Here is a 27,591-nt window from a genome sequence, read left to right as displayed (position 1 = left end):
TACCCCCTACCCCTATAGTATGTCTACCAGTGATAATACCCCCTGCCCCTAAAGTATGCCTACTGGTGATAATACCCCCTACCCCTAAAGTATGCCTACCGGTGATAATACCCCCTACCCCTATAGTATGTCTACCAGTGATAATACACCCTACCCCTATAGTATGTCTACCAGTGATAATACCCCCTACCCCTAAAGTATGCCTACTGGTGATAATACCCCCTACCCCTATAGTATGCCTACCGGTGATAATACCCCCTACCCCTAAAGTATGCCTACCGGTTTCAAAATTGCATCAGACACATCAGAGTCCATATTGCATAAGGAAATAGAATATAGAGACTAAACCAATTATGGATTCTAGAGAGATCTTGTACACAAATTCTATGTGCCATCAATGGATACTGACACAGACAAAGTAATTAATATGCACTGAATTCTACATTTCTAAAATGTGATGTCTTATTATTGTAAATTTTCAAGATTTGAAAGTTATCAAATGCTGGTATTGCCAATTTTGGTCTATTTGCATTTGCAATGTATGAGGAAGTCACAGAGAAAAATGGCTAGAGTAGCTGGGCGGGTGACAAAAATACAAGCTGCCCATTTTCCTGTATTCATTTGTAAAATAACTGTAAAATTGATGGCAAACTTATTTCACTCAACCTTCCTGATACCTTGAAACATAAACTTTCCACACTTGTTTTTTGTATCATTGTCACTGTCTGCATGTATAATTCAGAGAAATTTCAATGATTAAGCTATATGAACAATTCTGAGATACTCATACATAGATGATCAAAATCAGCTGATTAAAATTAATCATGACAGGACAGATATTGGAAAAATATGTCCTAGCAAACCAATCAAATAATATAACTAGGCATACAAAATGATATTAGTGTTTGATAGCTAACAAAGAGTTTGGTACTTACCATAGCCATCTTTGACCTGGAGATAGTTATACAAGGATTCAGGATTGATGAAGATACAGTTACTGACCGAGTTGTAATCAGCCTTCAGAGGTGGATTGATATCTTTGTGTAGAACATACAGGGCCATCTGCCACACCTGTTGCTGAGTGTGCAGCGCCAGGGACAGGTAAGGAAAGTCCAGCTGCTGAAGCCGATCTTCCTCCCACCAAACATGTATAGACAGACAGAAATGGTCCATTGTTAGGTGTACACCTTCCATTACAGAGTCACACACACTGTTGTACAGAATGTTCAGGTAGTCACTGATATACAGGTACATTTCCACTGGTGTCATCATGCTTGATAGCAGAATAGATCTGGGCATGTCAAATCTATGAGGTGGGTACAGCTTACGTACAATACAAGACTTGTAAACTTCCTCAATATATTTATTGTCGAACATGTGTTTACCGCAAGCTGTGAGAAGTCCACGCAGGCAAAGCACATTCAGTTTACCATTGTCTGTCTCCTTTTGTATTTTGAACACTCCTAAAGCAGTGTGAATGTCACTCATCAACAGTGATTTCTGGACAAGGCAGTTAAAATAGAGAGATAAATCTGCAACATAACAAGACAATTATCTAGTGTAACAAGAAATACATGTCCCACACAAGCCCAAACTTCAAATCTACCAAAAATGTGAAGGACCAGCTTGCAAACACTACTTTACATGCCACAGCGCATCTTATGTCCTATAAATAGAGGATTGGTGTTACAACATACTGTATAATACAACCCATTGAGAATTAACAAAATTGATCAATAAGAGATTTTATTTCATTGTCTGTTGATGGGATATACTACTAACACTGAGGAACCTTAAAATTCAAGGTGAAAAAAACTTACCTGTTGGAGCCTGATCTTGTTCTGAAATAGAGAAAAGATAGTGTCAGGCAAATTTTAATAGGGGCTTTTTACTGAGCAGTCTAGAAAAATGAACTACGAAAGAAACAATAGTGTCCTGTATAACAATAGATCCCTACTGCCCCCCACCGTTAAATGATCTTTATTCAATTTGTTTCTGTGTAAGACTGATATTTTCGCTACCTTTCCCTTCTTTACTCTATTCTGCTTAATTAATCATTTAATAACAAAGAAAATCTTAAAATGAAATCTATGACAATTGTAAGAAGAACTTTCTGTGAAATAGTGATACCAAACTTCAACTGACAAAGTTAAGAAGGCTACCTGTCAGCCATTTTTTTCCCTGATCAGACTTAAAATTGAACGGACACAACTACAAAATGTAGTTGCCAATGGGAGTTGGATGGACTACAGATGAATGGCGATTTAAATAGCCGACCATCTGATGACGGTGGGCTAATAAAAACTGTAATAGTGTTTACAATAGTCGAAAACTACAAAAGACCATTTTCTCTTGAGAGTACCATTTGATAAGTTTTTGTTTCAAAACACAATAATTTATCTTTATTGTAAGCTATCTATCATCACAAAATGCTGTTAAAATAACTTTAAGAAGTGTCTAGCTGATGGAGGGTTGCTCAATATTCATTTTCAACATAATCCCATAGTCAAAATACACAATATGTCGACCATGCATGTGTAAGCAGACACCACAAAAAGAAAACACATACAATGAATTAGTATGTGATATTTATGATATTATATATGATATTTCATCTGATAAGAAATGATAGTATACCCTGATCCCTATCATTTTCAAATCTGGTATCTGTATCGTCACTTTGCATGCACAAACAATGAGCTACAGAAATAATAAAAACACTGTAAAGTCTAGAATGGGTCATCTAATCAGACTTGTATCGCTTATCAAAACTTAACACAATTAATTTATCATTGTATCGCTCACCAAATCTAAAATAATAAATTTGGCACTGTATCGCTCACCAAAGCTATAATAATTAATTTGGCATTGTATCGCTCGCCAATCTAAAATAATAAATTTGGCACTGTATCGCTCACCAAATCTATAATAATTAATTTATCATTGGATCGCTCACCAAATCTAAAATAATAAATTTGGCACTGTATCGCTCACCAAATCTATAATAATTAATTTGGCATTGTATTGTTTAAACATTTACGGTTTACAGTGCTATTCACCTGTGCGTACAATCACTTGTAATATTTTACCTCGTTTTTCTAGAAATATAACAAGAACAGTGAAAGCCATCTTTGTATACGATTTTTCCAACAACTTGTCAAACAGGTTATTCAAAATTCTTGTGACATTAGCTGGATTTTCACTCGTCAAAATCTGTCCTTTAGAACCTGCAATAAATCAAGATGTCATTGTATCATTATACATACGGACCAATGAGATGGTTACAACAATGATCAGAACATTAACATACCTTCTTCCCCCCCCCCCCCCCCCCCCCCTCACAACTTACAAATAGTAGCAGTGACCTTGACCCAAATTCCCAGAAACTTGAACATGATCTGTAGCTACTCATACTGAAGTTACATATCAATTTTTACCAAAACACCTTCAAGCATGACTGAGGAAAGTGCGGAAAACTGAGTGGACGGACTGTCGGACAAGACGGTGAGGAAACCTATAAGCCCCTCAGTTTCAACGGAAGGAGACTACCAAGCATGCTGGGTATTGATAAAGCAATACATGTCCCATACCGGCCCCCATCAAAAATTGTAACCTTGACCCTGGACTTGACCCAAAAACCCTGAAACTCGAACTTGATAAGTAGCTACTCAAACTGAAGTTACATACCAACTTTCACCAACTTACCTTGAAGCATGGCTGAGAAAAGTGCAAGAAAACTGAGTGGGCGGACCAACAGATGGATAGACCAATGGACAGGGAGGAAACCTATAGTCCCACTTGTTTATTTGGTAGGAACTTATAAAGTGTTTTAGCTAAATCTCATTTATAAATATATGAAAGGTAGAATTATTTTCATATAAGATTTTTCGTTTGCATAAAATAACAGACATCAAAAAGTGTCAGCATTAAAATCTTACAGACATCAGTGTCAAAGAAACCAAATTTTCATATAGTATTTTGCTTTGGCCCCCACATGGACATCTATCCATTAAAATGTCTAGCATCTGATGTTGTGGCCTGAACAATCCTTTGTCACTTACGTTCTAGAATTTGAAGAGCACTGTCTGGGTTGTTAGTGTTGAGACAAATCTCCATGGCAATGAGGGCTGTACCAATGGTTCCTTTGCCAGTACACTTGTAATAGTAGACTCGGGTCTGATGCATCACAAACAGCAGGTGATAGCCCTGCTCCCATTGTCCCTCCTTGTAACACCACTGCAGAAGTCCTGCACCAATACGTGCCAGTGACGGCTCATCCAGTACATCCATATTGTCTGCCATCTTTGTCTCCATCTCTGAAAGGATTATTATATTTCAACATCAGCATAACAAGATTTTTTAAAGAGTGTGAACTTAGGATGGCCATTCTATTTTTGTGACTAGTTAAATTTTATGTTGAATAATCACAGATAAAGCAAGTGAAACTTATACATGAAATTGAGTACATGACCTATCTGATCCTTCCATGATTTTGTGAGAAATTTTTACAACAAACTTTAACGTCTAACGTCACAATAACCATCTTAATTTAACAAGTATTCTGAGAGTATTGCTAAAGTGATGCATATTCCCTACCAGCCCCCACTAAACATTGTAACAGTGACCTTGACCCAAAATTCCTGAAACTCAAACTTGATCTGTAGCTTCTCATACTGAAGTTACGTACCAACTTTCACCAACATAATTATCTCTAAGCATGGCTGAGATGAATGCAGAAAACTGAGTGGATGGACTTACAGATGGACGGACAAATGAATGGACGGGCAGATGGGAAGGAAACCTACATCTCCCCCAGTTTCACCAGTAATGGACAAATAAAGATTACATTTGGAAGAAAGTTGAAATGTACGTAAAAAGCCGAGGGATTCTATGTACCTTTATGAATGGCCTGTAGGAATAGCTTGAAGTTTTCAGCCATGGTCTCTGGTTTCATGGAATCTGTCAGCACGTAGACGTATTCCTGGATATAGTTTGGATTGCTTAGCTCCAGGTCACAACACAGCTCCACAAAGATGGACCCAAGATGTTCCCAATTCTTTGTCAATTTGCATCCCTTATGAAGTATATACAAATGGTAGTCACAATACAATGTCCTGAAAAAACCCTGATTGGGGATCAACTTACTTACAGTTTGTAATATTTGCAGGCGAATAATTTTAGCTACAAATGTAGTTACAGCAATTAAATATGGCGAAAAAGTAAACACCAAGTGAATTTTCATATCTATTTCGTTTTATCAGTGAAATATCAAAAAACATTCAATCTATAAAAGTGACATTTGTCACAAATGAAAAATATCAATTTTTCTGATATTTTTCACGAGTGCTGCATACTCGTGAAAAATATCAAAATATTAGCTCCACTTGTGAAATATATTTGGTACTACTTAAGACATTCTTGGATATCTTCTATATACAAACAAATATATAGAAGTGTTTCCTGCAGAATGTTTATAAGGCCTGGTTGTTCAAAATTTTATATCCAATACATTTTATTTTACCTAGGTCCGGCTAGGACAACCACAAACAATTTTTTACAGCTATGCAGATTCTGTGAAGTTGTTTTATCATTTTGTCATAAAAGCAAAAACATTAATTTAACGAGAACATCAGTGAACATCCACAGTAAGCATCAGAATCTATAGACTTGATGTCTCATGTTAATTATCATTTGTAAACGTCATAGAATCTATAAACTTGATGTATGACATCATGTTGGAATCTATAAACTTGATGTCTGATATTATGTTGGAATCTATAAACTTGATGTCTGATATCATGTTGGAATCTATAAACTTGATGTCTGATATTATGTTGGAATCTATAAACTTGATGTATGATATCATGTTGGAATCTATAAACTTGATGTCTGATATCATGTTGGAATCTTAAACATGATGTTAAGTTGGAATCTATAAACTTGATGTATGATATCATGTTGGAATCTATAAACTTGATGTATGATATCATGTTGGAATCTATAAACTTGATGTATGATATCATGTTGGAATCTATAAACTTGATGTATGATATCATGTTGGAATCTATAAACTTGATGTCTGATATCATGTTGGAATCTTAAAACATGATGTTAAGTTGGAATCTATAAACTTGATGTCTGATATCATGTTGGAATCTATAAACTTGATGTATGATATTATGTTGGAATCTATAAACTTGATGTTTGATATCATGTTGGAATCTTAAAACATGATGTTAAGTTGGAATCTATAAACTTGATGTTAAGTTGGAATCTATAAACTTGATGTATGATATCATGTTGGAATCTATAAACTTGATGTATGATATCATGTTGGAATCTATAAACTTGATGTTTGATATCATGTTGGAATCTTAAAACATGATGTTAAGTTGGAATCTATAAACTTGATGTTAAGTTGGAATCTATAAACTTGATGTATGATATCATGTTGGAATCTATAAACTTGATGTCTGATATCATGTTGGAATCTATAAACTTGATGTCTGATATCATGTTGGAATCTATAAACTTGATGTATGATATCATGTTGGAATCTATAAAATTGATGTCTGATATCATGTTGGAATCTATAAAATTGATGTCTGATATCATGTTGGAATCTATAAACTTGATGTCTGATATCATGTTGGAATCTATAAATTTGATGTCTGATATCATGTTGGAATCTATAAACTTGATGTCTGATATTATGTTGGAATCTATAAACTTGATGTCTGATATCATGTTGGAATCTATAAACTTGATGTATGATATCATGTTGGAATCTATAAACTTGATGTCTGATATCATTTTGGAATCTATAAACTTGATGTCTGATATCATGTTGGAATCTATAAACTTGATGTTAAGTTAGAATCTATAAACTTGATGTCTGATATCATGTTGGAATCTATAAACTTGATGTCTGATATCATGTTGGAATCTATAAACTTGATGTCAGATATCATGTTGGAATCTATAAACTTGATGTCTGATATCATGTTGGAATCTATAAACTTGATGTCTGATATTATGTTGGAATCTATAAACTTGATGTCTGATATCATGTTGGAATCTATAAAATTGATGTCTGATATCATGTTGGAATCTATAAACTTGATGTCTGATATCATGTCGGAATCTATAAACTTGATGTCTGATATCATGTTGGAATCTATAAACTTGATGTCTGATATTATGTTGGAATCTATAAACTTGATGTCTGATATCATGTTGGAATCTATAAACTTGGATGTCTGATATCATGTTGGAATCTATAAACTTAATGTCTGATGTTAAGTTGGAATCTATAAACTTGATGTCTGATGTCATGTTGGAATCTATAAACTTGATGTCTGATATTATGTTGGAATCTATAAACTTGATGTCTGATATCATGTTGGAATCTATAAACTTGATGTCTGATATCATGTTGGAATCTATAAACTTGATGTTAAGTTGGAATCTATAAACTTGATGTATGATATCATGTTGGAATCTATAAACTTGATGTCTGATATTATGTTGGAATCTATAAACTTAATGTCTGCTATTATGTTGGAATCTATAAACTTACTGTCTGATATTATGTTGGAATCTATAAACTTAATGTCTGATTGTATATGTAACAGTCTATGAACTCAATGTCCGATAGTCCATTACTGGCTATAAACTTGAGGTTTTTTAGTTAAATTACAAACCCTTATTCTGTGTTGGCGTCCTTTGTATTCATCAGAACTTGTCATCACATTCTCGCCAACACTGTCCCCATTCCAATCCTGTTCGTCTAGTATATCTGTGATTTCTGGGGGTTCTCCCTGAAAAGCAAATGCAATCAATTATTCCTAAGCTCATCAGTAGCTAACATCACAAAAAGGAATTGAGTATAACTAGAGTTTCAAAATCATTTATGATACAAAATCTCAATAGCAAATAAGAGGCTCAGAGGGCCTGTATCACTCACCTGGTTTCATGAGATATGAAACAAGAATAATGCTTAAATATATTTGTCGCTGGTATTGCTAATAAATGCATTTATCTAACATACCAATTGTAGGATGATGTTTTTAAAGTTTTTTAACACACTTCAAAAGTAAGCTGAACAAAATTTGTTTTGATGTCCCAACATATAAATAGAAAATACAGAACCAAACCTGCATTAGTGACCCATTGTATTGAGAGACAAAAGAGACATAGTTTTGAACGAATAGTAGGTACATTTAATTTTAATACATCGGCAGGCATTCAACATAGCACACAAAATAAATGCACAGTGAATATTAATCTATTGCAATTAAATGTAAAAATTCATTGAAGAGTTTACTGTTAACATTTACAAGAGGCCCAGAGGGCCCGCATTGCTCACCTGAATATTTCAGTCCTTCTGGCAAAATACTCTTAAGACTAATTTAAGTTATATTTCAAACACTTTCCTACTTTTGAACTGCCTCTCCCAACAATGGTTTAAACTACAGGTGGACTAAATCCTGTCATTCTTGATTCTAGAAAATGTCAGTAAGATATAAATCCCCCCACTGCCACTTAACAGCCCGAAACACAGTTTGGTGAGGAATCGCATCAGCAGTTCCTGATATTAGCAAGTTACATTGCATTGGAACGGGACGGGATCAGACAGACATGGTTAACACTGTAAGCTGCCTATTGCAAGGCATAAAAAGTATTTTAAAATTGGTTTGTCAAATCCTTCATTTATACAACAGTCAACATTTCCAAATAATTCTCCAGACCAAATTTCACCAATTTAATAGTTCAGGACTAGTAGCTATTTAAAAAGATTTAACTTAATATCGCCTATTGGGGGGCCCCTTCGGCCACAGGGGATCCACACACTCCCTTTATAATTAGATATTCTTTGCCCAATAATGCTAAAGACGGAAGATACTACACCATCGCATAAGCTCACAGGCCCTTTGGGCCATGTCAGTTGGAATCTTACCTGGTTTACTGGTAGCATGGTGGAGGTAAGTCTCTCTAACAGGGAGCAGAGGACTCTGTTGTTGTGTTTCACACATGTATCATAAAGGTCCACCAATATCTGAAGTATATCAAATATACAGTTGACCAGTAGAACCTAGCCAGTAGTTTTTTAACGGAACTACAATGTAAAATGCTTTACCTACAACATTTAAACATAACTATATAATTATTTTTTCTTTGTTTTCATGGTAAATACTCAAATGTGATTGGTCGAAAAAAATGGCGCGAAAAATGTGACGTCACAATACGAAAATTGACGTTGCGTATTGATTTGAGAAAAAGAATCCCATTTAAAACCAGTAAAATTGTACATAAAACTTGTTTTAAATTAGAAAATCATTTTCAAAAATTAATTATAAGCGTTGATGTCAATTTTTTTTTAGTTTCATCGGGGTATGAAATAAATTTTGTTTGCAAACTTCTGTAAGAATCCGCTACGCAGCTTCATACAGTTTGCAAACAAAATTTGTTTCATACCCTGATGAAACTAAAAAAAAATGACATCAATGCTTAAATAATAACAGATATATAGAGGATATTGAATAGTTTCCCGTTAAATGTAATATACCTGGGTATATTTCACGAGTATGACAAAATATCAATATTTTCACGAGTGCGAAGCATGAGTGAAAAATATCAAAATATTCTGTCATATCAGTAAAATATATGTTATATTAAATGGGAAACTAGTCAATTTTCTTTTTATTGCATTTCATATACTTATAAAACAAACTTAAAACAAGAGGCCCAGAGGGCCTGTATCGCTCACCTGGTTTCATGAGATATGAAACAAGAATGATGCTTAAGTATATTTGTCGCTGGTATTGCTATGTCAATATATCATAAGCATTTTATATGGGTACATGTACATTGGTTTTATTGTAATTCTAAAAATGCCAATTTAGCCAAATTGACCCCTTTTGGCCCCACCCCCCAGGCCCCCGGGGGGTTAACCCCAACATTTGTACAATTTTGAATACCCACCCCATAACCATGCTACCATACAAATGGGGTTTTTATGTCAAAAAGTACAATTAATCCATGAAATGAAATTGACTTTTGGCACAACCCCATAGGGATTGCTACCACACTAATGTGAGTGATATTCATTGCTTAGTTTCAGAGAAACCAATTGACCCTGCCCTCTGTCCCCAGGGGGATCAGCTCCTTCCTTTATACAATTTTGAATCCCTACCCCAAAAGATGCTAACAGTCAAATATGAGCTATATCCATTGCTTAGTTTCAGATAAGAAGTTGTTTAAACAAATTGACCACTTTTGGCCCTGCCCCTCAGGACCCCGGGGGGTCAACCCCACCATTTGAACAATTTTGAATCCCTACCCCAAAGGGATGCTACCAGTCAAATACGAGATATCCATTGCTTAGTTTCAGAGAAGTTGTTTTATATATCAATTTAGCCAAATTGACCCCTTTTTGCCCCGCCCCTCAGCCCCCATGGGGGTCAGCCCTATCATTTGTACAATTTTGAATCCCTACCCCAATAGGATGCTACCAGTCAAATATGAGAGATATTCATTGCTTAGTTTCAGAGGAGAAGCTGTTTATATCAATTCTGCCAAACTGACCCCTTCTGGCCCCGCCACTCAGCCCCCAGGGGGGTCAGCCCAGTCATTTGTACAATTTTGAATCATTACCCCAAGAGGGTGCTACCAGGCAAATATGAGCAATATCCATTGCTTAGTTTCAGAGAAGAAGTTGTTTACATCAATTTAGCCAGATTGACCCCTTTTGGCCCTGCCCCTCAGACCCCCAGGGGGATAGCCCCACCATTTGTACAATTTTGATTCCAGACCCCAAAGGGATGCTCACAGTCAAATATGAGCAATATCCATTGCTTGGTTTCATAGGCGGAGTTGTTTATATCAATTCAGTCAAATTCCCCGTTTCGCTTGGCCCCTCAGCTCCCCGTGGGGTCCTCCCTGTCATTTGTACAATTTTGAATCCCTGCCCCAAGGAATGCTACCAGGCAAATATGAGTGATATCCAGTGCTTATAGTTTCGTTTCAGAGAAGAAGTTGTTAGCCAAATTGACCCCTTTTGACCCCGCCCCTCAGCCCCCCCGGGGGGTCAGCCCCACTATATGTACAATATTGAATGCAGACCCCAAAGGGATGCTCACAGTCAAATATGAGCAATATCCATTGTTTGGTTTCAGAGAAGTTGTTTATATCAATTTAGCCAAATTGACCCCTTTTGACCCCGCCCCTCAGACCCCCAGGGGTCAGCCCCATCATTTGTTCAAATACAGCAAAATAACCAATTTATCTATCTTTGCTTTGATTGGAAATATCGGCAAGTATCAATGGGTGAATACAAAGGTTTGCTCTGATTGGTAAAAAACGAAAACTTGCATTTTTCATTGCAAAACTTTTTCACTGCTTATCGCTGCAGTGAAAATACCTAAGTTTTATTAGTTTGATAAATTTCTATATTTCACTGCTAAAAATGCAATAACTTGTATTATTACTAAAAAACGAAAATTATTTCAGCAATATATAATCATTAAGCTCTAAACTGGTAAAAATATGTGAAAGATTGCAACAGTGAAATGGTTAACTAGCATACAATCCTTTCTGAAGTAGGATCATGGTCCTATAATCAAATGGGCTGCAACGTTAACGGAATATGTATTGGAAAAAGCCTAGATTGAGTATTTACTCTGGGTTCAAGTTGACGCAGCAAGTTTTGGTTACAGGTCTCGGCCCACTTAGTGGTGGCTGGTAGGTACTCCTCAGGAAACTTAAGGCAGGTGATCAAGAGCATATGTAATACATGCACGGGTACCACATATTCAGGAATATTGTTAGAATAGTACAAAACTTCCAGGAGTTTGCTGTAGTCTCGCCTCATGGAAAATCCTCTGTAAAATATAAATATAATTAAGACAAAAAATTTCCATACAATTTCTATTTGAATTTTCATGAGCGCAAAAAAGTTCTTTGCTAGAGCACACAAAATGTCTTTTCAATAAAGTTAGTCAAAGTCAATTAGAACTGTAAGCTGATAGCTAACTAACCTACCTCCTTACCCTTCATTTTCATACACTGGCATATTTCATAGATACCAATATATTACAATAATTATATCATATATCAGCAATTGATAGTAAAGTACCATCTACATATTGTCCCTTTGATAGTTGAGTACCATCTACATATTGTCCCTTTGAGAGTTAAGTACCATGTACATATTGTCCCTTTGATAGTAAAGTACCATCTACATATTGTCCCTTTGATAGTTAAGAACCATCTACATATTGTCCCTTTGATAGTAAAGTTCCATCTACATATTGTCCCTTTGAAAGTAAAGTACCATCTACATATTGTCCCTTTGATAGTTGAGTACCATCTACATATTGTCCCTTTGATAGTTGAGTACCATCTACATATTGTCCCTTTGATAGTTGAGTACCATCTACATATTGTCCCTATGATAGTAAAGTACCATCTACATCTTGTCCCTTTGATAGTAAAGTACCATCTACATATTGTCCCTTTGATAGTTGAGTACCATCTACATATTGTCCCTTTGATAGTTGAGTACCATCTACATATTGTCCCTTTGATAGTTAAGTACCATCTACATATTGTCCCTTTGATAGTTGAGTACCATCTACATATTGTCCCTTTGATAGTAAAGTACCATCTACATATTGTCCCTTTGATAGTTAAGAACCATCTACATATTGTCCCTTTGATAGTTAAGTACCATCTACATATTGTCCCTTTGATAGTAAAGTACCATCTACATATTGTCCCTTTGATAGTTGAGTACCATCTACATATTGTCCCTTTGATAGTTAAGTATCATCTACATATTGTCCCTTTGATAGTTAAGTACCATCTACATATTGTCCCTTTGATAGTAAAGTACCATCTACATATTGTCCCTTTGATAGTAAAGTACCATCTACATATTGTCCCTTTGATAGTAAAGTACCATCTACATATTGTCCCTATGATAGTTGAGTACCATCTACATATTGTCCCTTTGATAGTAAAGTACCATCTACATATTGTCCCTTTGATAGTAAAGTACCATCTACATATTGTCCCTTTGATAGTAAAGTACCATCTACATATTGTCCCTTTGATAGTAAAGTACCATCTACATATTGTCCCTATGATAGTTGAGTACCATCTACATATTGTCCCTTTGATAGTAAAGTACCATCTACATATTGTCCCTTTGATAGTTTAGTACCATCTACATATTGTCCCTTTGATAGTAAAGTACCATCTACATATTGTCCCTTTGAGAGTAAAGTACCATCTACATATTGTCCCTTTGATAGTTAAGAACCATCTACATATTGTCCCTTTGATAGTTAAGTACCATCTACATATTGTCCCTATGATAGTAAAGTACCATCTACATATTGTCCCTTTAATAGTAAAGTACCATCTACATATTGTCCCTTTGATAGTTAAGTACCATCTACATATTGTCCCTTTGATAGTAAAGTACCATCTACATATTGTCCCTTTGATAGTAAAGTACCATCTACATATTGTTCCTTTGATAGTAAAGTACCATCTACATATTGTCCCTTTCATAGTCAAGTACCATCTACATATTGTCCCTTTGATAGTTGAGTACCATCTACATATTGTCCCTTTGATAGTTGAGTACCATCTACATATTGTCCCTTTGATAGTAAAGTACCATCTACATATTGTCCCTATGATAGTAAAGTACCATCTACATATTGTCCCTTTGATAGTTAAGTACCATCTACATATTGTCCCTTTCATAGTTAAGTACCATCTACATATTGTCCCTTTGATAGTAAAGTACCATCTACATATTGTCCCTATGATAGTTGAGTACCATCTACATATTGTCCCTTTGATAGTAAAGTACCATCTACATATTGTCCCTTTGATAGTTAAGTACCATCTACATATTGTCCCTTTGATAGTTGAGTACCATCTACATATTGTCCCTTTGATAGTAAAGTACCATCTACATATTGTCCCTATGATAGTAAAGTACCATCTACATATTGTCCCTTTGATAGTAAAGTACCATCTACATATTGTCCCTTTGATAGTTGAGTACCATCTACATATTGTCCCTTTGATAGTTGAGTACCATCTACATATTGTCCCTTTGATAGTAAAGTACCATCTACATATTGTCCCTTTGATAGTTAAGTACCATCTACATATTGTCCCTTTGATAGTTGAGTACCATCTACATATTGTCCCTTTGATAGTAAAGTACCATCTACATATTGTCCCTATGATAGTAAAGTACCATCTACATATTGTCCCTTTGATAGTTGAGTATCATCTACATATTGTCCCTTTGATAGTTGAGTACCATCTACATATTGTCCCTTTGATAGTTGAGTACCATCTACATATTGTCCCTATGATAGTAAAGTACCATCTACATATTGTCCCTTTGATAGTAAAGTACCATCTACATATTGTCCCTTTGATAGTTGAGTACCATCTACATATTGTCCCTTTAATAGTTGAGTACCATCTACATATTGTCCCTTTGATAGTAAAGTACCATCTACATATTGTCCCTTTGATAGTAAAGTACCATCTACATATTGTCCCTTTGATAGTTGAGTACCATCTACATATTGTCCCTTTAATAGTTGAGTACCATCTACATATTGTCCCTTTGATAGTTAAGTACCATCTACATATTGTCCCTTTCATAGTTAAGTACCATCTACATATTGTCCCTTTGATAGTAAAGTACCATCTACATATTGTCCCTATGATAGTTGAGTACCATCTACATATTGTCCCTTTGATAGTAAAGTACCATCTACATATTGTCCCTTTGATAGTTAAGTACCATCTACATATTGTCCCTTTGATAGTTGAGTACCATCTACATATTGTCCCTTTGATAGTAAAGTACCATCTACATATTGTCCCTATGATAGTAAAGTACCATCTACATATTGTCCCTTTGATAGTAAAGTACCATCTACATATTGTCCCTTTGATAGTTGAGTACCATCTACATATTGTCCCTTTGATAGTTGAGTACCATCTACATATTGTCCCTTTGATAGTAAAGTACCATCTACATATTGTCCCTTTGATAGTTAAGTACCATCTACATATTGTCCCTTTGATAGTTGAGTACCATCTACATATTGTCCCTTTGATAGTAAAGTACCATCTACATATTGTCCCTATGATAGTAAAGTACCATCTACATATTGTCCCTTTGATAGTTGAGTATCATCTACATATTGTCCCTTTGATAGTTGAGTACCATCTACATATTGTCCCTTTGATAGTTGAGTACCATCTACATATTGTCCCTATGATAGTAAAGTACCATCTACATATTGTCCCTTTGATAGTAAAGTACCATCTACATATTGTCCCTTTGATAGTTGAGTACCATCTACATATTGTCCCTTTAATAGTTGAGTACCATCTACATATTGTCCCTTTGATAGTTAAGTACCATCTACATATTGTCCCTTTGATAGTAAAGTACCATCTACATATTGTCCCTTTGATAGTTAAGAACCATCTACATATTGTCCCTTTGATGGTTAAGTACCATCTACATATTGTCCCTTTGATAGTAAAGTACCATCTACATATTGTCCCTTTGATAGTTGAGTACCATCTACATATTGTCCCTTTGATAGTTAAGTATCATCTACATATTGTCCCTTTGATAGTTAAGTACCATCTACATATTGTCCCTTTGATAGTAAAGTACCATCTACATATTGTCCCTTTGATAGTAAAGTACCATCTACATATTGTCCCTTTGATAGTAAAGTACCATCTACATATTGTCCCTATGATAGTTGAGTACCATCTACATATTGTCCCTTTGATAGTAAAGTACCATCTACATATTGTCCCTTTGATAGTTTAGTACCATCTACATATTGTCCCTTTGATAGTAAAGTACCATCTACATATTGTCCCTTTGAGAGTAAAGTACCATCTACATATTGTCCCTTTGATAGTTAAGAACCATCTACATATTGTCCCTTTGATAGTTAAGTACCATCTACATATTGTCCCTATGATAGTAAAGTACCATCTACATATTGTCCCTTTCATAGTCAAGTACCATCTACATATTGTCCCTTTGATAGTAAAGTACCATCTACATATTGTCCCTATGATAGTTGAGTACCATCTACATATTGTCCCTTTGATAGTAAAGTACCATCTACATATTGTCCCTTTGATAGTTAAGTACCATCTACATATTGTCCCTTTGATAGTTGAGTACCATCTACATATTGTCCCTTTGATAGTAAAGTACCATCTACATATTGTCCCTATGATAGTAAAGTACCATCTACATATTGTCCCTATGATAGTAAAGTACCATCTACATATTGTCCCTTTGATAGTAAAGTACCATCTACATATTGTCCCTTTGATAGTTGAGTACCATCTACATATTGTCCCTTTGATAGTAAAGTACCATCTACATATTGTCCCTTTGATAGTTGAGTACCATCTACATATTGTCCCTTTGATAGTAAAGTACCATCTACATATTGTCCCTTTGATAGTTAAGTACCATCTACATATTGTCCCTTTGATAGTTGAGTACCATCTACATATTGTCCCTTTGATAGTAAAGTACCATCTACATATTGTCCCTATGATAGTAAAGTACCATCTACATATTGTCCCTATGATAGTAAAGTACCATCTACATATTGTCCCTTTGATAGTAAAGTACCATCTACATATTGTCCCTATGATAGTAAAGTACCATCTACATATTGTCCCTTTGATAGTAAAGTACCATCTACATATAATGCCTTATATTCCTGTGAAGTTTTACTTTTAATTGGTTTACAACATAAGTACATAGTTTCAACAAGATTCAGCCCAATATAGGCCTAATGTCATTTATGCAAATAATCAGCTGATAACCACTTAATTAAAATATAAGAGATGGTTAGGTTAATTCCTTTAAATAAATTTTGAAGCCGTTCACCTTTAGCATACTGGCCCAATATCATGTATATGGATCTCTTTGTTATTCAGAGGTCATCAATTAAAGATTTTAGCTCATTTGCATGAAGGTCAAGGTCATTCATTTGAACAAATTTGGTAGGCCTTCGCCTCAGCTTGCTACTGACCCATTATCAGGTTTATAAGCATCTTGGTTATTAAGAAGTCAGTTAAGAGGAAAAACTGATGCCAGACGACAGACACCACATCATTCCATAAGCTCACTTACCTTTTATGGAATTGAGCTAAAAATTGAGGAATTTGAAAATTAATCAGACAAGCGATAAAAAGTTATATAAGATTGCTTACTGTACAATTGTATCTATGCAATCCCCACCAAGCTTGAGATTTTTCTCCAGAACTACTTGGAACAGAGCCCAAAGTTGGTCAGTATAGTTCTGAGGGGAGCTGCTACACAAACGCACCAACATCACTGAAGTCCTGAAAACAAAATACCATACAAATAATCCATTATAAACTCCAAACATCATTTTGGGTGTTATGATTAGTGTATGAGTATCATTTCTACTAAATTTTCTGCAAGAATATCAATCTAATTAAAATCTAGATGGTCATTCTCACTACGTTATATGAACATCTAACAACAGCCCATAAGGGGTCACGTCGGGATGACCTTTTGGATTAGCCAATCAAATGACTACTTCCAGAATCTTGGAAGTGAATTTTATATGTCCGAATTTGCATAACTAGAGTGCATATAGCTTGTATAATCTGTAGATTAGTTTCAAGTCATTTCGTCCCAGAAAGCATTTAGCTATACACTGTGCCGAAATGGTTTGCTTCAGATGCATGCTGTGACGAAATGTTTTGCTTCGATGCCATCAAAAAAATTGCCAATTCGCCCTAAAAGTGAAATACACACATCTCAAAGGTCATCAGAACGTGACCCCTAATGAGATGTTGTTAGATGTTCAGGTAACGTAGTGAGAATTACCATCTAGATTTTAATTAGATTGCAAGAATATTGGTTTTATTTTGAATATATGCAAAATGGTCAATTGAATTCAACTGGCTTCCAGAGATTAGGTCAAGAATATACATAGTTTCCTGAAATATCCAGGAACTAGCGGGCATGTCAAATGTTCCCTTCTTCCATTCCCATCAACATTTCTTCTACATTTTCTAACAATAACAATATATTTATTAAGCATAAGATAATCAATCATTCACCTAACTCTTGCTTTAACCAATAAATTCCCTTCAAAACCAATCGCAAAATTCTTTTCTCCAACTTTGAAAACAATTCATAGAACCCTAACCCTTGTCTGTTACAGGGGTGCATTCTGAAATGTACTTTATATGCATACATGTCATTGATAAGGTCAGTAGCTTTCATATCCCCAAACAGCTGGAAGGCTGCATCAGTGTCCCAGGCATTAACAGCAAGGTTCAGTAGGACCTCAATGATATCACGAGTGATAGGCCTCACGTTCAGTGTCTTCAAAAGGTGGTAAACTTCAAATGCCCTGTGGTAATGATTGAAAACAAGGTTTTCTATGTTAAATAATATATATATGTCTTCAAAAATTCAATGAGAACTGGTCTTAAATATTTTTTGTACTTCTATTTTCTATTGAATTGTTTTTGACAAGATCCAACCATTTGTACAAAATACAAACATTACTGTTTCATAATGTCCTGAGAAATATGAGGAGACAATTTTTGAAAGGTTGGCCAATCTAAATCTCGAGTATGTCAATTACATATCATATATGTATGAAACGGCACTCTACACCAACACCTGAAATAAATCACTATAAAACATCACTCTACACCAACATCTAACATAAATTACTATCGTCATCCAAATCTATATAATTAACTAATTTTAGGTGATTCATTCACATCTGAAACTGTTTCTAAGATTGAATTTTTTACCTTTTTATGTCAGGCTTCTCTCGAGAATCTAATATTGTAGCTTGGCCTCGCCTGAAGAACCAATCCTACAAAATAATTTGCACATAATTTAAAACAATTCTGGAAACAAGTAATTCAATGTAATAAACTAAAGTGGACAAATACCAGTGATTTTTACCCTGTTTCACAGCTGATAATAGGAGGATGGGAACATCTTACCTATCAAAACAAATATTACAGTATTTCATCAATGTAATATGACAGTCCAGTGATTTTCTTACCCTTATTTTATAGGGGCCTGTACCTTTTCTATTGGGAAAATGACATGTTTTTTTTCTCTCGCTTATTTGCTAAAAATTATAAACAGATTTTGTTCTATGTATAATTATGTATAATAGCTGCGATAAATACAAATGAGTAGCATTTATGTCTACTTGTGAAACATTAATTTACACCATTTGATGTACAGAAACACTTTTAACAATTTCCAATTGGGAAAATATGAACATGGAATCTGGAAAATACAACAAAATCTCACTAGGGGAAAGGACCTATATTCAGCCCCAAATGAACCCCAAAAAGGTCACTGCAGCCTCCAAACGTAATCCCTCGTCTCATCCCAGGTCCTGTAACATGATAGAGCTAAACAGAACTAAACATTTCTATAATGATGTTTTGTTTTCAGTCAATGTTAACATAATCAACTGAATTATTTTTAATCTGAACAACCACAGAATGCTTGGGAAACAAGTACTTGTATGTCGTCACTCCACCACCAAAACACAGTAAAATATACATACAAAACTGGGGAAAATAGGACTAATGTACGAAGTCACTCCCACTCCAAAACACAGTAAATTATACATACAAAATCGGGGAAAATAGGACTAATGTATGTCATCACTCCCACTCCAAAACATAGCAAAATATACATACAAAACTGGGGGAAATAGGACTATTGTACGTCGTCACTCCACCACCAAAACATAGCAAAATATACATACAAAACTGGGGAAAATAGGACTAATGTATGTCATCACTCCCACTCCAAAACATAGCAAAATATACATACAAAATTAGGAAAAATAAGACTTAAGTGTTTTTTTCAATTGAGTAATGATGTCTGATGTCCACTTTCATTCAAAATATTAGCAATATATCATTTAAATAAATAAATGGCAATTTCTGCATGACTTCTTAGCCAAATCGGTGGATGGTCAACTACGGACAACGATACATGTTATGCCTGCAACCACTTTTTGGTTAGGGCTTGAAAATCTGACAACTGTTTATAAGATCATGCAGAGTTCTGTCATTGCTAAAGCCATCCATCAAAACATCATGTGACAAAAACTTACTAAAGGTGGTATGGTATGTTGATATCTGCATGTATCCCTACGTCTACAGTAGCCATAGCGTAGGAAGCTATAACAGTAACCTCCACCAGTCAGAAATATTGTAACTGCTTTTGAAATCACAGCTGGGGTCAACACAGGAGGTGGGTTGCACTGGAAAACAAGTAAAATTGATTCTCATATTTATAGAGACTAGAATAATAACACTGAACAAGATTTACTCATTGCATGACGAGTCTAATAACACAGTTTAATTTTTTTAAACTTGATACATACAAATTGAAAAAATTACCATGGCCAAAAAGGATAATTTTATTTCAATGAAATTCACCAAGATTCCCTTTCACAGTTAACATAGAGTATATAATTACATAAGCATCCCTGTAAGGTAGCATACACCCTTAAGCCTCTATGTCACAGTAAGGTAGCATACACCCTTAAGCCTCCATGTCACAGTAAGGTAGCATACACCCTTAAGCCTCTATGTCACAGTAAGGTAGCACACACCCTTAAGCCTTCATGTCACAGTAAGATAGCATACACCCTTAAGCGTCTATGTCACAGTAAGGTAGCATACATCCTTAAGCGTCTATGTCACAGTAAGGTAGCATACATCCTTAAGCGTCTATGTCACAGTAAGATAACATACACCCTTAAGCCTTCATGTCACAGTAAGGCAGCACACACCCTTAAGCCTTCATGTCACAGTAAGATAGCATACACCCTTCTGTGGTGTACTGTCATGTTCCCAAAGAGATTTAATCAGTGATATACTACTCTCTCATAGAGTGCTAAGTTTCATAACAATGCATACAAATACCATCATGCAGCCCTGGTGTGGCAGGTGTTAATGGTAGCATAATTTTTACTAGTGCGAAGGGTATACATTTATTATTGAATAATCCTTCTCTTAACAAGAGGCCCATGGGCCTTAACGGTCACCTGAGATTTGAAATATTTCAGTTAATTTAATTGACCCTTTTTGGCCCCGCCCATCAACCCCTAGGGGTCAGTCAGGGCCAACATATGCATATTATCAAACTTTCATCCCATGCTGATAATGTTTACAAAATTAGAATGAATTCCAATAGAAATAAAACAAATAAAAGTCAAAAATGTGATTTTCCTATATAAACTATATAGTAAAGTTTACCCCCTCCCCAGGGGCAAACGCGAGACCCCTGGGTCATGAAAATTACAATTTTGGTAAAGCACCTTAAGACCCTTCCATCTATGAAGAGTGTTTGATTCCACCATATCTGAGAGTAGAGAAGAAGATTTTTGAAGTTTAAGTCAGTTTGACCCTTTTAAGCCCCGCCCCTCAGGCCCCTGGGGGGTGGGGACCATTTAATTCACAATTTTGGTTGACTTTCAGCCATAGAAGCTTCCTGCCAAATTTCATTGAATTTGGTTTAGGGGTTTTGGAGAAGAAGTCGAAAATGTAAATTGTTTACAGACGGACGACGGACAAAAGGCGATTCGAATATATATATATAGGTCACTTGAGACTTTGTCTCAGGTGACCTAAAAAGCTAAACCTTTTCATCAAACCTAAACTCTATAGAAAACAATCAGATTTTTCTATATGTATTCTAGAAATTGTTTCTTTACCTTTAATTTGCAAACGCTGATCATAGAATTTTTTTAAATCCACTTTTCTGTCATAATCATAGAATGAAAAAGTTTCTTAATTATGTTTGGTTCCAACATAAATAAACAGTTCTCAAGCATTATACAATACAGAAGAGAAATTAATGTAAACTCGTCCGACGATATGCAAATTATACAGGTAAAACATAAAGCCTCATTTCAGGATGCAGATGTTTTGATAAGATCCATGAATTGTTCTTTGAACAAAACCAAAATTATCTCACCTGTATTTTGGACTGGACGAGTGATGATTCACTGGCAAGGTCCATAGCTGACACTGCCACAGATGAAACTTCAATAGCTTCCAATTCAGACTCAACTGCAGCTAGAGACCTTCTCTTGGAAACTGATTTCCGACTGCAAACCATATCAGGAATTTGAGTATTTTTCTAAACTATTCCATACAATAACACCTATCTCTTGTACACATGAATAACAAAATAGTTCTGGTCATATCTGAACTCACCTTTAATCTGAGATCAAAACAAGAGGCCCATGGGGCCTGTATCGCTCACCTGGTTGGATTTGACCAAATGTCAAAATAATGCTCATGTTCGATTTGTTAATACATATATATACTCTCTAAGGGACTGAAAGACCTTTAGGGTGGGGAAAGACCCTTGGGCCTATTTTTACATCAGAATCTAGCGATGCTATACATGGTTATGGATTGGAGGCCTCAGGGTCACAGTAACCATTTATGCAAAATCTGTTCCCCTTTCCCCAAGGATGTTTCTGACCAAATTGGGTTCAAATCCTATCTTAACTTTGTGACAAGTAGAGATTAAAGGAATTACCTCTATTTCCCAATTTGGGCCCCGTCCCTTTAGCCCCTTGGGGATCAGAGTCACTCTTTACGCAAAATCTGTTCCCCTTCCCCCGGGATGTTTCTGGCCAAATTGGGTTCAAATCCATTCATAACTTTATGACTAGTAGTTATTTAAAGGAATTTCCTCCATTTCCCCTATCGGGCCCTGCCCCTTTGGCCCCTTGGGGTCAGAGTAAAAAATTATACAAACTCTTTCCCCCTTTCCCAAACAATGTTCCTGACCAAATTTGGTTGATTTCCATTTACAGAACTTTATGACTGGTAGCGATTTAAAGACTAATCTCTATTTCCCCTATTTGGCCCCGCCCCTGAGGGGTCAGAGTCAATATTTATACAAACTCTTTCCCCCTTCCCCAAAGGAAATTCCAGACCAAATTTGGTTCAAATCCATTCATAACTTTATGATTAACCACTATTTTCACTATTGGGCCCGCCACTCAGGCCTCTGGGGGTTCAGAATAATAATTTATACAAACTCAGTTCCCCTTCCCCCAAGGATGATCTTGACCAAATTTGGTTTCAATTCATTCATAACTTCATTATTAGTAGCGATTTAAAGGATTTACCCCTATTTCCCCTATCGGGCCCCATCCCTCAGGCCCTTGGGGGTCAGAGTAAAAATTTAACTCTGTTCCCCTTCCCCCAAGGATGTTCCTGACCAAATTTGGTTCAAATTCATTCATAACTTTATGATTAATAGCGTTTTAAAGGATTTACCCCTATTTCCCCTATCGAGCCCCATCCCTCAGGCCCTTGGGGGTTCAGAGTAAAAATTTATACAAACTCTGTTCCCCTTCCCCCAAGGATGTTCCTGACCAAATTTGGTTCAAATTCATTCATAACTTTATGACTAGTAGTGATTTAAAGGATTAACCCCTATTTCCCCTATTTGGCCCGCCCCTCAGACCCCAGGAAGTTCAGAGTAAATATTTATACAAATTCTGTTCCCCTTCCCCCAAGGATGTTCCTGACCAAATTTGGTGAAAATCCATTCAATACTTTAGGACTAGTAGCAATTTAAAGAAAATGTTGACGGACGACGGATGCCGCGCCATGGCATAAGCTCACCGGCCCTTCAGGCCAGGTGAGCTAAAAATTTAGCTCAAAAACTGAAAAAACTTTGACACCTGTTGCAAAGAAAACTTGTACACCTGTATAAGAAATATGAGACAACAATAATCACATCATTTTAAATGTTTCAAAAAAGATCAGTAAAAAGTATCTGAATTTGTACATCTCCCATTTTTACTTGTCAACTGTACCTTAAACCCAATTATCAAAAGTTCATGATTATTCATTTTTGCCCTTCCTTAAAAGAGCTGCTTTTAAATTTAAAACCTGTATTTTGTAAATGTTTGCTCAAATTCAATACCTGTTTTTTGTATATTTTTGTTCAAATTTAATCATCAAAATAGAAAGAATTATAAAATCTGAAAATTTCTACAGTCGCTCAATAGTTATACAAGAAAAATAATGAAATTAAAACTCTGTCATATTCACCAGAAAAGAAAGCAATGCATACATTCGTATTTTGCTATCATGAAATCAAAAAAAATTCTGTAGGTCCACATGGTCATAAGATTCTACTGTTTCACTGGCATTACATTGTACCTGGCAATGGACCCGGCATCGTCAAGGAAACTTGCTTCATCAGAGTCGTAGTCTATAGACAGGATGTCCCTTTCTTCATCACTCACATTTTTCTCATGACGTTTTAAGGGAGGTTCCGAAGGAGATACTGTGTGTAAAAAGAATGTCATGTATACTGGCCATGGGTAGGTGAAACCGTACACCGAGCTTGGAAGTACCTACTGTTTTATCCATGGCAACCAGAACAAGTATTTATTGTAACAGGGACTGTTGCATACGTCCCCTAACCGATCTACAAAGTCATAAATTAAGATGCTGATATCACAATAAAATTTTGTAATGTCTTACTATACCTATATACCCAAATTTCATCAAAATCAGACTATATCTAAATTATGACCAATCAGAGCCCTCTGTCCGACTGACCGGTCAAAAAATGAAAATAATATTAAGCACCATCAGTCATACACAAACCCTAATGTTAAGTTTTGTTGTCTTCACAACCAGAAGGTGAATACACTTGATGATGAGAATCTTATATTTCATTTTTTTCAACACACATGACAACAAGGCAAGCCAGTTCAATGTTTCATTTGGGGTCAAGCTATTTTTTAAACTTTCAGCACTTTCAGTGTTTTTTTTTGTGTTTTTTTTTTTAAAAAAAGATCACTTTCAGCTCCTGTGCTGTAACATACACATTTTGGCACACTAAAATTTAGTGCATAGCAAAATTTTATAAGCTCATCAGCACAATGATAAATTTATGTACCTACATTTTTTTGTTATAGTAATGGCTAAAAGAAAGCATATAATTAGTGCAAACATAATTTGACACAAAGATTCTGTGTGACAGTACTAAAATAAGATTACCATTAAATGAAATGTCTCCAATATATGTTTTCATAAAATCTAAGAAAACAACCAGTGTTATTTTGGGAAAATCAAATGACAAATCAAAAGGGGCAAATTTTAAATAAATTATGTTAAAAAATTACATTCTAATAATTGTTCTATGTCATGTTTACCAGTTTTATAATGCAGTCCTAATTTTAGCTTTATATCTGGCACACACCATTTTTTTTTTGAAAGTTTTAAGTTATGGACACTGTTGGAAATCTATTATATATAACCCTAAACAACCCTGGTATCTATTTTATATAATATAACCCTAAACAACCCTGTATCTATTATATATAACCCTAAACAACCCTGTATCTATCATATGTAACCCTAAACAACCCTGGTATGTATCTATTATATATAACCCTAAACAACCCTGGTATGTATCTATTATATATAACCCTAAACAAACCCTGGTATGTATCTATGTTATATAATATAACCCTAAACAACCCTGTATCTATTATATATAACCCTAAACAACCCTGTATCTATCATATGTAACCCTAAACAACCCTGGTATGTATCTATTATATATAACCCTAAACAACCCTGGTATGTATTTATTATATATAACCCTAAACAAACCCTGGTATGTATCTATTATATATAATATAACCCTAAACAAACCCTGGTATGTATCTATTATATATAATATAACCCTAAACAACCCTGGTATGTATCTATTATATATATATAACCCTAAACAACCCTGGTATGTATCTATTATATATATATAACCCTAAACAAACCCTGGTATGTATCTATTATATATATATAACCCTAAACAACCCTGGTATGTATCTTTTATATATAACCCTAAACAACCCTGGTATGTATCTATTATATATAACCCTAAACAACCCTGGTATGTATCTATTATATATAACCCTAAACAACCCTGGTATGTATCTATTATATACAGTGGAACTTCATTAACTCGAAGTCGACGGGACCACGAAAAAACTTCGAGTTATCTGAGTGTTCGAATTAAGCGAGTTATCATTTTTGGTGAAAAGTTTGGTCAATATTTGTCAACATTATATAATCATTATACCTTCGCTCTGTCGCTCATCAGTTTAGTGTGAAGACTGGTCAATACATGTAAATATATATGTAATGTTTCGTTATGTCACTTGTAATTTGGTGTAGTTTTGCCGATAAACAGTCACGATAAAGTTTCTTTCACTTAATCACTTCAATAACGATCTGATGTGCAAGTCATGTTTGCAAAAGGTAAACGATAAAACGGAATTCGACAAAATAACAAGTTATTAATGTCAAAACAAATAACCGTTTAAGTTTAACACAGATTGCATACAAAACGTAACAGAACTAATACCTTTTATTGGACATATATAAAATACTGTTTGATCGGCCTACTTACTTTTTATTGATAACCACGCCATTTCCATGTGTATTAGCACCGGAAGTTGGGCTGCGCATGTGCGTATAAAATGTTACTGTAACTGAGTTGGCGTTTTATCCGATTTAATAGACAGCACTGACCGTTACAGTTGTACTCTGAACACCTCGGCAGTAATTACGCTATTGTTTCAGCAGTTTATAGATTTAATAGGCGCCGGTGACTGTGTCATTTCTACACCTGTAAAAACATCAGCCCGGTAGATCTACCAGTGTGTCAGAGATTAGTTCCGCTTGAGCGAACGGGTAGATGAGTTGTTGACTATCGTGTGTACTGATATCGGCGACCGCCTTGGGAAATTACCTGATGTAAGTAAAGCAGTACTTTTTATCACCAGGACTTGTTGTTATAAGATTCAACCGACAATTTCTTTTATGAATTTATGAAACACTTATAATAGCATGTAGGTTAGTAGTGCCGATATGTTCAGTATTACAAACGGAATTTAGCTCTTAAAAAATGTCGGCGTTTGCCACCGATCGACGAAAATTATACTTCGAGTTATTCGAACATTTCAAGTAGGATTTTTATTGTTGGGACCAAATTTTTACTTCGTATTATCCGAGTTTTTCGAGTTATCCGAATTCGAATTTTCCGATTTTTTTTTACTAAGATAAAGAGAGAATTCGGCCGGGACCGGCGAGGTACTTCGAGTTAAGCGGGGTATTCGAGTTATCCGAGTTCGAGTTAACGAAGTTCCACTGTATATATAACCCTAAACAAACCCTGGTATGTATCTATTATATATATATAACCCTAAACAAACCTTGGTATGTATCTATTATATATATATAACCCTAAACAACCCTGGTATGTATCTATTATATATAACCCTAAACAACCCTGGTATGTATCTATTATATATATATAACCCTAAACAAACCCTGGTATGTATCTATTATATATATATAACCCTAAACAACCCTGGTATGTATCTATTATATATAACCCTAAACAACCCT

At 35.2% G+C, this 27,591-nt stretch overlaps 1 protein-coding gene across 7 annotated transcripts in view; it reads right to left on the bottom strand.

Moving 5' to 3' along the window:
- The window catches only part of LOC117338798, a 53,383-nt gene that overhangs the window by 7,295 nt on the left and 18,497 nt on the right, over positions 1–27,591 (bottom strand). For all 7 annotated transcript variants that reach the window (XR_004535039.1, XR_004535038.1, XR_004535042.1 and 4 more), the window contains exons 3-16: positions 24,325–24,451; positions 22,109–22,241; positions 20,238–20,387; positions 18,901–18,965; positions 18,330–18,488; positions 17,311–17,442; positions 11,681–11,882; positions 8,960–9,058; positions 7,704–7,820; positions 4,897–5,074; positions 4,062–4,316; positions 3,090–3,227; positions 1,821–1,841; positions 936–1,532 (exon numbers count right to left, since the gene is read on the bottom strand). Coding sequence is in view for 1 of the 7 variants with exons in the window: in XM_033900146.1 (XP_033756037.1) it covers positions 936–1,532; positions 1,821–1,841; positions 3,090–3,227; positions 4,062–4,316; positions 4,897–5,074; positions 7,704–7,820; positions 8,960–9,058; positions 11,681–11,882; positions 17,311–17,442; positions 18,330–18,488; positions 18,901–18,965; positions 20,238–20,387; positions 22,109–22,241; positions 24,325–24,451 (2,373 nt within the window). In the remaining 6 variants the exon portion in view is untranslated. The remainder of the gene's footprint in view (positions 1–935; positions 1,533–1,820; positions 1,842–3,089; positions 3,228–4,061; positions 4,317–4,896; positions 5,075–7,703; positions 7,821–8,959; positions 9,059–11,680; positions 11,883–17,310; positions 17,443–18,329; positions 18,489–18,900; positions 18,966–20,237; positions 20,388–22,108; positions 22,242–24,324; positions 24,452–27,591) is intronic.

This window comes from Pecten maximus, chromosome 12 (genome assembly GCF_902652985.1).
Source record: "Pecten maximus chromosome 12, xPecMax1.1, whole genome shotgun sequence".
NCBI lineage: Eukaryota > Metazoa > Mollusca > Bivalvia > Pectinida > Pectinidae > Pecten > Pecten maximus.
Note: the sequence above shows the minus strand (reverse complement) of the source record. Positions and strands in the feature narration are given on the sequence as shown.